General features: G+C 36.8%; 1 protein-coding gene across 4 annotated transcripts in view; it reads right to left on the bottom strand.

Moving 5' to 3' along the window:
• Nucleotides 1-13,144, bottom strand: part of LOC124540423 (latrophilin Cirl) — a 301,607-nt gene that overhangs the window by 2,163 nt on the left and 286,300 nt on the right. For 2 of the 4 annotated variants that reach the window (XM_047117971.1, XM_047117970.1), the window contains 20 exons: nucleotides 12,805-12,911; nucleotides 12,455-12,663; nucleotides 12,092-12,245; nucleotides 11,502-11,633; nucleotides 11,115-11,256; nucleotides 10,716-10,876; nucleotides 10,284-10,391; nucleotides 9,964-10,094; nucleotides 9,680-9,839; nucleotides 9,263-9,430; nucleotides 9,066-9,188; nucleotides 8,632-8,813; nucleotides 7,965-8,092; nucleotides 7,354-7,579; nucleotides 6,791-6,956; nucleotides 5,680-5,894; nucleotides 3,771-3,868; nucleotides 3,134-3,302; nucleotides 2,671-2,850; nucleotides 804-1,097 (listed from right to left, as the gene is read on the bottom strand). In XM_047117971.1, coding sequence (XP_046973927.1) covers nucleotides 804-1,097; nucleotides 2,671-2,850; nucleotides 3,134-3,302; nucleotides 3,771-3,868; nucleotides 5,680-5,894; nucleotides 6,791-6,956; nucleotides 7,354-7,579; nucleotides 7,965-8,092; nucleotides 8,632-8,813; nucleotides 9,066-9,188; nucleotides 9,263-9,430; nucleotides 9,680-9,839; nucleotides 9,964-10,094; nucleotides 10,284-10,391; nucleotides 10,716-10,876; nucleotides 11,115-11,256; nucleotides 11,502-11,633; nucleotides 12,092-12,245; nucleotides 12,455-12,663; nucleotides 12,805-12,911 — 3,253 coding nt within the window. Of the gene's footprint in view, nucleotides 1-803; nucleotides 1,098-1,803; nucleotides 2,168-2,670; nucleotides 2,851-3,133; nucleotides 3,303-3,770; nucleotides 3,869-5,679; nucleotides 5,895-6,790; nucleotides 6,957-7,353; nucleotides 7,580-7,964; nucleotides 8,093-8,631; nucleotides 8,814-9,065; nucleotides 9,189-9,262; nucleotides 9,431-9,679; nucleotides 9,840-9,963; nucleotides 10,095-10,283; nucleotides 10,392-10,715; nucleotides 10,877-11,114; nucleotides 11,257-11,501; nucleotides 11,634-12,091; nucleotides 12,246-12,454; nucleotides 12,664-12,804; nucleotides 12,912-13,144 lie in introns of all 4 variants that reach the window. The other 2 variants (XM_047117973.1, XM_047117972.1) reach the window with 2 other exon arrangements.

Raw genomic sequence — 13,144 nt, 5'->3', positions numbered from 1 at the left:
TTTTTAACTAACAAATGATAAGTTTGTATGTTCAACTACTCGGAAACTCTGCTCCGATTTCTAGCGTGTATACTGTATATTATTTACATTCTGTATGATATGGTACTATTACATAATTTCCTTGAAGTATTTTTTTATTTTTATTTATCAAATGCTTCAATCCAAAGATTATTTCCTTATTATCTATTGGTTCAAAAATATGATAGATTTCTAATGAATAAGGTGTAATGAACAAAACAACTAGATATCGATACACGATGTATCGAATAATTAATCGATATACTCGTAAATGTCGATAAAACGGATGGACAGATGTTGTTTTATGAGAGTTAAATTAGAAGGAGGTGGGATGGGCTACTGAGTTTGTGCGTGTCGAGGTGAGTCATGCAATGCACGCTATGTTAGGTTCCATGCAGTTAATACACTTAAGTAAGATCTCTTTAATCCAAACCATCACCTGAAAGTTTTCATATAAATAAATACACAATTTAAATTAATAATAATATCATATTACATAAATTGTTCATATAAATATAATATAATTATTTCTATACCTTATATTAATTAATAAATTTATTCTGCAATCGGTACATCACTAGAAAAGAACAAATGATAATATGTAGGCATATTTCTTGATCATGTTTAATTACAACATAATTCTATTATCTTGAATATCGACATCGTCGACAACTGAAAATATTATCGATAACGACTTAATTCGACAGCGTTAGAGGATACTCGAGATCTTACCAAAGCGATGAAACTAATCGATAATCACTCTAGTAGTGTCGCCCTCCCCTCACCTTCCACACATTGCCCGTATTCGCCATGAGCGTCCACTCGTTCGCGCCAATCGAAGCCGCCATTTTGTTCGAGTAACAAGATGGCGACCGCGAGCGTACGTTCTGGTAATCGTTCGGCACTTCGATATTGTTTCTGTAGCTATGCATCGAAGCGATGCTATGCGAGTGAGACGAGCTATGGGGGATGTTTTGAGGCGTTGGCGCGCGAGGGTTCCGTACGTCTTCGTTGGGTACGTATATCGGAGCCGTGGGACGCAGGTTCCATCGAGACGCCTCGGGTTGTAAGTTGTAACTCTGTTATATAGTCGGAAAGATTGCATAAAGTCTTATCTACATACATTTACACATAATACATAATAATGGAATTAAAATAATATATTATAAATATTTAAGACCAAGAAAATTACGGAAAATGCTGAAAGAGAAGACTTAGATGATCATCTAATAGTAGATACGACAGATAACCAACTCTATAGATAGCGTAGTTCAAGGTCATACGCATTGCGTCATCTAGAGATAGGATTTTTGAATCTATATTTATTATTCATCTGAATGGATCAAGTATTTTAATATATTATAAGCGATATTAAAATACTTTAGTACCATTTAGCGGATGCATTACTACATTTCTCTAAAACCACCACACCACTAATTGTTAATCGTGATAGAAGTTTGTTAGTATAGACATCTGAAAGCATTAGTTGCGGTTAACAATTTTTCTATATAATAAAATAAAACATATCGACTTACCGTAGATAATCAATGTCAAGCGAATTCGTTTATCGAAATTCAATCTTTGATTCGCACATAAATAAATTGTTAGTGACACAGAATAAAAAACACAAAAATATAAAACGTTAAACAAAAACAAAAACAAAACAAAAATTGAGCTGTCTTTAATTTAGTCACAATTGAAAGCCAGAGTGGTGTTTTTGGTGGTTTATTTCGAATAAGTAATTTATTGAATAATCCTATCTCTATATACGGAATACGTACGAACCTTGTTGGACATTTTGCCGGTATCCCTGAGGGTATCTGCCGCTGCCGGCGTTCAGTGGGTTCCGTAGGTGCGACATGGGAGCTGGGGGTTCTCTTTCGGGGATGTTGTGGGAGAAATTAGATCCAGTCGCATTGAGAGTTGGACCAAAGTTGGTAGAGGGTCCGAAGTTTTGGTTATCCTGGGAATTTCTACGGTTTCTATGGGAGTGATAGCTGTGCGCTGCGGCAGCGGCGGCAAGGGACGCGACAGAGGCGTTGTTGATCACATTGTTATTGTTGTGATTGTTGTTATTGACGACAACATTGAGATTGTTGATAACGACGTTGCTTGTTGTCGACGCTGACATCGACGTGCTCGCTGAGTTCTGTTGCAAGAATATTACGATATAGCTTTAACGTTTTCTTATATTTATATCCCATAATATATAAAGCATTTGAAGGTTAAATCTGTCACCTCGTTAATCATATAATGGTATAATATAACAAGCTCATGTGTGTTTGTATCCAATTATTTGTGTGAAATTTGTACTAATTGTTTTGTAATTACAGCTAAGATTTTAGATTACGATTTCTTTACCGTGAATTTGTACATCACTTTCCTTGTAAAAACACCTTTATACCACCCTTATTTTTATGACATACTTACCGTAACAGCGAACTGTCTTTATTAAATAGAAGCGGTAATCACTTACAAGTAGAATATTCATACATTGTTACCGAGTTTAAACTGACTGTACCAATCGTGCAACTTACCATTCGGAAGTTTATTCACCATCTAAGCTTTATAATATAGATGGATATCTAACGTAAATAGATTGACTAATATTTGACACCCTCTGCCCCCCCCCCGCAGTGCGTGCACACTCACCGTGACGTCGCGCGGGTCGATGACGTCATCGGCGTCGGGCGCGCCCTGGTGGTAGCGGCGGCTCTTGACGGAGCCCTGGCGCGTGTCCACGTGGTTGGAGGAGGGCGGCGCCGCGGCCAGCGACAGGCAGCACGACAGCCACGGGTGGCGCCGGCACAGGCGCGCCATCTCCTTCTGGAACTGTAGGACGAGAATTAAAGTATCAGCTAACTAATAGTAAAATGAAAGGACTAATATATTCTTGATGATGTTTAATCTACTAATTAGTCCTTTAAGTTATATAAGAAGATGATAAGAAGTTTCTTGCATTATTAATCCTCGGCTTTATTAATACTGTAAAAGCTAATTTAAGTAAGCCATTACTATAAGATATTTATATTATTCCGAAAGAAAGCAACGCCATCTAGTTTCAAAATCATGAACTAAAATTTAAAAGTAACAAATTATATTTAAATGAACTTACGATTTCATTTTGTAAACAATGGAAGATGAATATGAAGAGTCCTTGCAGTGAGTTCAGTATTGTGAAAGCGTAGGCCACGCCCACTGACTGCTCGTTCAGATACAACAGTCCAAACGTCCACGTGAGGCCGAGGAGAATGGCCAGCACTATTGAACTGTTAAGCCATACTCTGAAAACAAGATTAAAAAACAAATGAAGGCGTGTATATAAGTCTAGCGAAGCATCTTGTCTATGATGGAGGCGGCCATTTTGATTAGGAAATCAGAATGTCACCAGCGCGACAGGACAGAGGTTATTAGTTGTATAGTGTTGAATTATATATTGTTTTAGATATTAATAAATAACTCTTTCTAGAATTGTAATGCTTTATTGTGGAATGGATTAATTTAAAAGTGTTATTAATTACACACATTTTTACAATAGTCATGACGTTTTTCGTTGAAAGGTTATATAATCTATTTTATATTTTTTAATCTATTTTTTTTTGTTGCTGAAAATTGCGCCAGGGTTTTTTATCTATCAACAAGCAGTGGTCATATTTTATTTAAAAAACGGACTTGTAGCGCATATCAAGTGTTAGTTGATATTACTAAGAGGTAAAGTGTAATGTTAGAAATCAATAATCACATTATCTTACCTTATTTTGTACAATTTGTTATTTTCCTTCGTCTTCACGGATACCGTTGAGTGTCGACACATCATGTAGATCACCATACTCAAAAACACCCAGTTAAACTGAAATAAAAAAATGCAAGTGAAAATTTATACGATCGTACGTAATAAACGATATTTTTGCTATACGTATTTATTTAATGACGACCTCCGTGGTCGAGTGGTGTGTACACCGGTTTTCATGGGTACGCCACTCTGAGGTCCCGGGTTCGATTCCCGGCCGAGTCGATGTAGATTACCATTAGTTTTCTATGTTGTCTTGGGTCTGGGTGTTTGTGGTACCGTCGTTACTTCTGATTTCCATAACACAAGTGCTTCAGCTACTTACATTGGGATCAGAGTAATGTATGTGATGTTGTCTCATATTTATTTATTATTATTATTTTATTTAAACGATATTAAAATGGTTAATTGACGGTAACAATATAATAATTTAATGAATTTATACTACTCGACCTTGATTTATGTTTAAGTAGTAAGTTACAAATGGGTCACTATTATTTCATACTAGCGACCCGGTTTCACACGTATAAACCTGTCAGTGTTTATCTCCTATTTTGTACATGTATTATACATATAAACATTCCTCTTGAATCGAATCCGTTGTGTAATTTTTTTTTTATGGTATAGTTTGGTGGACGAGCAGATGGGCCACCTGATGGTAAGTGGTCACCATCACCCATAGACAATGAAGCTGTAAGAAATATTAACTGTTCCTTACATCGTCAATGCGCCACCAATCTTGGGAACTAAGTTGTTATGTCCCTTGTGCCTGCAGTTACACTGGCTCACTCACCCTTCAAACCGGAACACAACAATACTGAGTACTGTTATTTGGCGGTAGAATAACTGATGAGTGGGTGGTACAAACCCAGACGGGCTTGCACAAAGCCCTACCACCAAGAATTTGAATGAGCTAAGTATACATAGGGACGTATAGTACGACACAAATTAGATGTAGCATCGGAAAATGCAATGGAATGAAAATAAAACCGATTACTGCCGATTTTTACAACCAATAGAAATAGCTCCCTATCGCGCCATTCGACGCTATTCGTCGCTATAGATTCACGCGTCAGAGAAAACAAGTGCATGTATATCGACGCGTCAAATTGACGAATATATTAGGTCATATGATAATATTACAAGTTATTACGTTTGTGCAAAGATCATATTCGCATGAGGAATAAATATTGATAATTGGGGATAGCGTACTTATTTCGGATTTGATCGGTTTTACGAATTTTGCCGATGCGACATCTAAGTTGTGTCGTACTATACGTCCCTATGTATACTTAGCTTATTCAAATTCTTGGTGGTAGGGCTTTGTGCAAGCCCGTCTGGGTAGGTACCACCCACTCATCAGTTATTCCACCAGTAACAGTACTCAGTATTGTTGTGTTCCGGTTTGAAGGGTGAGTGAGCCAGTGTATCTACAGGCACAAGGGACATAATATCTTAGTTCCCAAGGTTGGTGGCACATTGACGATGTAAGGAATAGTTAATATTTCTTACAGCGTCATTCTCTACGGGTGATGGTGACCACTTACCATCAGGTGGCCCATATCACCGTCCACCAATCTATACTATAAAAAAAATCGGTTTTGATACTACTGTATTTCGTATATCGTATATCTTGATCAAGAAGACTTAAACTCATCTTTTATACCTAATAAATCAAAATAAACTTTATTCAAGTAGGCTTTTACAAGCACTTTTGAATCGTCATTTAACAATTAAGTGAAGCTACCACCGGTTTGGTAAGCAGATTCTACCGAGAAGTACTGACAAGAAACTCAGTAGTTAATCTTTTTAACAACTATAGACACCGTCTTACATGCGTGTTGTGTGTTTAGTATGTAATGATTACTCACGGCGAGCACGACGGCGGCGGGCACGACGAAGGTGAGCACGAAGAGGCGGTCGGTGGTGAGCCAGCAGTGGCGCGGCGTGCCGTAGCCGGCGGGGTAGCAGGCGGCCGACGCCAGCACCACGAGCGCGGGCGCGGCGTACGCGGCGCCGCAGTACCAGCGCGCGCGCGGCCGCTCCGGCTCGAACACCTCCTGGAGCATCGCGTACAGCTGGAAGCCTGCGGACCACGACCCAGCCTTACACGCTGCTTTGCTTTGCTTTGCTTCGAAGAGTTTAGACGCCGGCATATATCACAAGCTACCTTTTTTATTACTAGTACCGAGAGTTAAGAGAGTATAATTAGTTTTATTTAAATGTGTAATAATCGCGAAAATTTAAGACAACATTATGTGAACCAGTACGGACTAGAAACATCAAATCAAATTCGCCGGTTGGAGTACCTAAAAGTCAAACATGCCCGATACGTAACGTCCATGAACTTCCTGAAAAGATGCCGTGACTGGGATGTTTAAAAATAATTAATATACGCGATTCATCCGTTATAATTAGTTTTATTTAAATGTGTAATAATCGCGAAAATTTAAGACAACATTATGTGAACCAGTACGGACTGGAAACATCAAATCAAATTCGCCGGTTGGAGTACCTAAAAGTCAAACATGCCCAATACGTAGCGTCCATGAACTTCCTGAAAAGATGCCGTGACTGGGATGTTTAAAAATAATTAATATACGCGATTCATCCGTTATAATTAGTTTTATTTAAATGTGTAATAATCGCGAAAATTTAAGACAACATTAGTACCGAGAGTATCAAATATAAGTGCTGACAATCTTAAAAAACATCTTTACAACAACAACTAGTTACGGGTTGATGGAATACGAATGTGGCAGAATTTCTATCAAATTAGACACATGCATGTTTCCTCACGATGTCTTCCTGCATCGAGCACGAGATGAATTATAAACATACATTAGACACATGAGTAAAATAGTGGTGCTTTCCTGGGTTTAAATCATCGGTTAAGATGCATGCATTCTAACCAGTGGGATATATAGACATCTTTACAATTTCATAATATATAAATACTAGGATTTTCGTTGTTGACTATACCTTCTAGAAACATCCAGGCGAAGGCGGCCAAGAAGAAGTAGTGTAGCAAGCCAGCGACGACCCCACACAGTATTTGGTTTTGTGTTTTGTCAATGCCAGCCATGAATACTATTTCTGCGATTAGCAAGCATACGCACAAGTTCTTGTGAATTAGAACGCGATCCGACTGAAAAATAATTAATAGTAATTAATATTAGTTCCTCAAATTCTGTTTTTTTTTTGCTGACGCATTGGCACTTTACTATAAGTACCGTCAGCACTACAACATTTAAATTTAATTCACCCCTTTGATAAATAGCTATGAGAATGTTCTTAATTATTATTTTTAAGTAGACATTGACCAGAGCGTAGAGACCTGGCCCAGATTTATAGGTGAGAAGGGCCCTTCATGGTCCCAAAATAGAGTTTGTATGTAAAACCATTAAAATATAATATTATAATTTGACTATAACATTTAATATACCGATTACATTAAAATTATTAACCCCTGCCTTATGAAAGCCTCCCCTCCCCTAAATATGATGATAGAGGCTAAATGTTTATCTAAGAAATTAAATGTTTACCTTCATATTCCTGAAACACTGGAACACGAGTATAGCTGCCAATAGCGCAACAGCTGATATCGCGCAACCAATGAACGTCAGCAAACGTAACGCCATCTCGTGCGTTGCGCCAATAGAAACGCCGTGGACATCCATGAGTATAGCGAAGTTGGTGAGATGAGAGCAAGCGCAACCAGTGTGACTTGAGTTCGACCACTCCACTTGGCAACCTTCGGAAGACCAGCCGCTGTGAAATAAAAGGAGGTTTTTAATATTACCAACCAGTGTAAGATCGTAACAACAACGGCCTATAAATTTCCCTCTTCCTTCTAGAAGTTTGGAACATATTCCACCACGCTGATTCAATGCGGATTTGTGGACTACACTTGTTTCATTTCTGTGAAATTAGACACATGCAGATTTCCTCACATTGTTTTCCTTCACCGCCGAGCACGAAATGTGTTATAAACACAAATTAAGCACATGCATATTTAGTGGTGCTTGCCTAGTTTTGAACCCGCAAACATCTCGGCTCATAAATTTAATATATATATAGATCATAAATTTTAGTATATTTTAAAATCAAAGCTATAAAACTCGAATATAATATAGCGTTAATAATATCAACTCACTGCAATGTATAGTCCCAGAAAACGCACGACGGATTTGTGACATTTTCGGTTTTCAAATGTTTCATAGTTAGACGCACCATTTGGGATAATTGTATATGTCTACCATTTCCCAGACTTGCTGATATGACCTGTATGGAAAAAGGGTAATTTTGAATATTAAAAATTGTTCAGTATTTGTTTATTTATTTAGATAGATTGCCAAAGCATGGAGCACAACGCAACACACTAGTAAAGCAGTATGAGGCAAGTGTCGAACGAAGCTGTCACGCATACTAAGACAATAAACTTGATTCGATTTTTAAATAGGACACTCCTTATAGACATAGAATCTAAAATACATGTATTTTTATTTACAGCCAGCATCATGATTAGAATGTTTGGAAAACAATTTTATTTGGCTTTTGTTTTTTCTTTGTTCGTAAATTATTTTTTTATTGCATGCCAGTTCATTTGAAAGTTTTATGATAGGTATAGAAATGAAATATCTGACGATGAACCAATCAGCATTTAAATGAAAATATCGTTGGAGCAAAAAAATGTTAAAGCTTTCATTGAAAAAAAATACAAAGTATTAATAATAAATCGATCATCATCAGACAATTATAATCCCCCTGGACCTCATCCAAAGCTACTGGTTTTCCATTTTCCTGAACCAGTCAAAACTTACCTTAGAGTTTAAGACACGTGTGACATTTTTCTTTTCCTTTTCAGAGTTAATACTAGTTGATGTTCCAGAATCAGTCGAATACGCAGCGAATTCGGGATTCTTCCCAAATGTCGGCGGAAGAATTTCTTCTAAACGATCGAACGCGAAGAAAACTATCCGAACAAGATCAACTTGATGATTTTCTGTAATTTGCAAAACAATACGTTATATAAGGATTATTTAATCATAATCAAAAGCTATTGATCTGATTCTGCTAGAATAATTAGTATTAATGATCCTGGTTTAATGATCTGATGTTTAAATATGCAATAAATTTTGGACCTCTTTTTAAAAACTACCCACGATTTGATTTGAAAATAAATACTTAGATTAAAGGACATATAATCGGCAAAATTATATTATACGATACTTTTCTCTTATAGCAACCAGCATACCTAGTAGAGCAGCCTTTGGTATAGTAATGGTATCCTCGGAAGCTTTCCACTGTTCCTGCGCAATCACCGATGGGAATGTTTCATCTTCAACATTCTTTACTTCGAGGACTCGCACGGAGAGGCCTAAAAGGATTTTTTTAGATAGATAATTCAATTTGAATAACACAAAATAAAATTCCATGATGTTTCCAACTTACAGATATTTTTAACAATTTGCAAAATCGTCTTCTCCTTGGTGACTGCGTCGGCTAACAGGAAGGCGTGTTCTTCTAATTGAGTTAGAAGCGCACTCGCTACTCTGTTTTGGGCATCCGCACTCAAATCCGACCAGGATGCACGTTGACTTTCCTCGAGCAGATTTGAACCTAGAATCGAATTAAAAATCTCAAATTACCAAAAAGTTTTAATACGAATGTTATAATATTATTCTTTACATGTCTAAGAAGTTATTTCTTTCAAGTTATTTTTGTATCCTTTTGAAATGATATAGGATGCTTAATTTAATGTCAGGTTTACACCGGATAAGGCTGTAGATTATTTTGTGAAGAAAATTATTTACTTTTCAAATTTCACTCAGACAAAATTGTAGTAGTTTTGTTACACTATTAACTTACCAGTCTTAATGACTCCAAGTAGCATATCAGTGACGATGGCTTCCTTCTGCCTCGGATCGGGAAATGTTTGCACGTTCTGTGACATCCGTTGCGCCAATTTCTTCATAATACTGGTCGTTGTCATCATGTCACCACCGTAGAGGGTCTTTGAAGAGGTTACCTTCAAAAAATGAGTTGTAAGTCTAATTATTCGATAAAATATTCCCGACACCTAGTCGAAGTAATTCAAAGAACATGAAATAGGTGGTCTAATTAATAAATATTATATAAAATTATTAAATTACCTGTGCCAAGTCGTTGCTGATGCTCAGCAAGGATTCCCCTTCCCTGACTCTCGCTTCCAGGCTGTTTAACCAAACAGACCTACATTCACTAAGATCTGGTGTAGCGCCATGCCACTCGGGTATTGAATCCGCTAAAATATAAAAAACACATTACGATGTTATTATGAGCATAACCCAAAAATGTCAAGCAAAAAGTTTCTAATATTATAATGACAGCATACTTATAAAGATGTAAATTTGATGAATGATGTAAATTTGAATTCGATTTTTATCATCTTCAATTATAAGAATTTAAAATGACATCTAAACATAATACTTACAGTACATCAAGTCTCCATTGACGACGAGATTGTGGTTAATTTGTGTATCAGACATGCTCGCAGTACCACGATAGTCAATGAGGTGCTCAGATGAATCTCCATCACGACCTGAATTAAAAAATGATAACATGTCAGTGGAGATATATATAAGTATAGATTCTTATATGATGGAAGCTGAAGAATTTGGAGCCAAATAATTTATTATAAATAATTCATTTCTGGGCAAGATTTTATTTCCTCTTGAACCTTCTCACCTTGCAGCCTACTCTACGCGAGTCAATGGATACATATGTGTTAAAATTTAATACGAAAACTTTCAGCATGAGATGAATTATAAACAGAAATAAATCACAAGGAACTAAGTGATGGTTGATCGGATTGAACTGACACTCCTTCGTCAAGTTTTACCTATATGCTTATGTCCGATATTACCTTTCAATAAAGCTTCAGATCCTAATCTTCTGATGAGTTGCATCTGTCTATCATTAGGCTGGTCCAAGCCGAGATCGTGATAGTTCTCTCCTGATTGCAAGCCTGAACTTCGGCGCCTAGGACGTTCCTCTTCAACGTGCTGGTGATTTGTTAGAGTACATCTGAAAATGAAAAACAGGTTAAAACTGCAATTCAACTGATTTTTCTAAGCAAAGTATTAAAAACCTGCAAGTATCCCATTGCTGGGACTCATCTCAAATCTTTTGGAATAGATCATTTATAACTTTATCCACACAGTATTGGATAAACATCTGCTTTTTACAGATGTTCAATCTTTGCTTAAGATTAATTAAAAAAGTATTCAATGGGACTTTATTAAAATATTTAAATGTTACTTACTTCCACCTGGCCAAACCAGTAGCACCACCTGGACAAGGCTGGACAGCGTACGTTCCAGCCATAGTCCAGTTCCAATGTAAGCCACGAGCATTGATTTGGGGACAGTAAGCTCTTCTTCCCAACGATGGAGTCGCACTTGTTGCTAAAAAAAGAAATATTCCATTTCAGTAATAGGCCTTATTTTTATAATAAAAAAGATCAAATTTGATAGCTGTATTTTTATCCTCGAAAACGTTTATTTAATTAAAATGAATATTATATCCGTCGATAACTCAATATTTTAATTTCATATTCATTTAATTTGATCTTGCTCCAAACTATAATAACATCAGTTTAATGAAATATTGAAATACATCAAATTATCTTAATATGAATGTTTACACTTACAGAATGTTTTATCAAAATCATCAATAATATCAGGATCGGGCCGGTTTTCTTTTGGAAGCATATGGATAGGAGATGTTGGGTCTGAGTCTTCATCTTTCGGTGGCCAGTGTAGAGTTTCATCAGTGACCGCTGCTGCAAATATTACATTAACTTTAGTTTTAATTGTATCAAATGTATAAACTGTTTAATGTATGCATTTGTTTTTGTGCTTTACTTTACATTTAATACACATAAGGGCACAGATCCCTAGATTCCTGGGGGTACACCATACCGGGGCGATAAAAAGATATTGGGTTTTCTGTCGTTAAATTAAAATGTAAATCAGTTGCAACTCGGATTCTCATAGTTGGACGTAGTAGTAGTAGTAGTAGTGTGTGACGCTTTCACGCTTCGGAAAGCACTTAAGGTCTTTCGTCTTGCATCGATTATCGGATTATGAGAGTGAAGGAGGGACAGATAGAGGGCACCTGTGTTTGCACAGATTCTTGTGCACTTTGATAAGTGTTGGCTGGTCTTGAGATTGCTATATTCGAAATCAGTCAGGAGAACATCATACTACTGTTGTACTGTGGATGCTGTATAATACTTACAAGGTTCATCGTCCTTGTCCTTGGGTTTGTCCATTTTAGGACTTTCTGGTTCAGCAACCTTTGGCGTTTCTTCTTTAATCTCTGGTATTTTGTCTAAAGTACTTTGCGGCGGTTCCCTCTCAGATGACGAGTCTGGTTGTCTCGTTGTTGTTTTCTAAAACGGAATGAACATTGTAACACAAATTGTAACAAGTAATTACATAGCAAAATTAAAAGAAAATGACGATCGGTAGAATCTACTTTCCGAACCGGTGGTAGCTTCACTTAATTGTAAAATGACGATTCAAAAGTGCTTATAAAAGCCTACTTGAATAAAGTTTATTTTGATTTTGATTTTGATTTTGATTTTGATTTTGATCATACCTTTGTGCCAATATTTCCTAGCTGTACTTCTGGTGGTAGGGTGATATGAGGTCTAAATGTCGGTGGCGTAATAACCGTGGGCTTCTTCTTCTCTTGCTGCGTGAGTACTGGACTTTTAGGTATCGGAGGTGCGGTGGACCTCCAGACGGTTGGCTGGGAGGTAATCAACCATGGCGGTGATGGTCTTGTCGTTGTACTAGTTGTTGATGCTAGAAAACACATGATCTCAGAATTAATATTAATTTGATTGATAAGATTCTTGGTAGTTAAAATATCCTATACATTTTATATGCATAAGGTTCCTCGTAAGTGAAGTACATTCGTTGCGCTATGAACAAACTGTATCTTACCTGGTACACACTGGTAGTGGGCTTCTAAATATTTAAGCGTGTTCGGACAAGGGTCACCAAACATGTTTGTACTGGCTAATATACTGCAGTTTTGGTGCATGCTACATCTGAAACCAAGAACATTACAGATTAAGTCTATTAGACAAGTCAAATAGATAAATTTATCTTATTTATTTAAGGATGGACGATGGACGAGTTGGTTAAAAGATCCTTTATACCAAGATAAATGTTAAGGAGATTAATTTGGCTGGTTTTTTGTGCATCGAAAATTAGTAAGACCAAATTATTCTCCCGGATATTTAAGATCGAACGGCAAAAAAATGTGAAAAAATAGCCTGAA

This window comes from Vanessa cardui, chromosome 25 (assembly GCF_905220365.1).
Source record: "Vanessa cardui chromosome 25, ilVanCard2.1, whole genome shotgun sequence".
In the NCBI taxonomy this organism is placed as follows: domain Eukaryota; kingdom Metazoa; phylum Arthropoda; class Insecta; order Lepidoptera; family Nymphalidae; genus Vanessa; species Vanessa cardui.
This window is presented reverse-complemented; position numbering and strand designations above follow the sequence as displayed.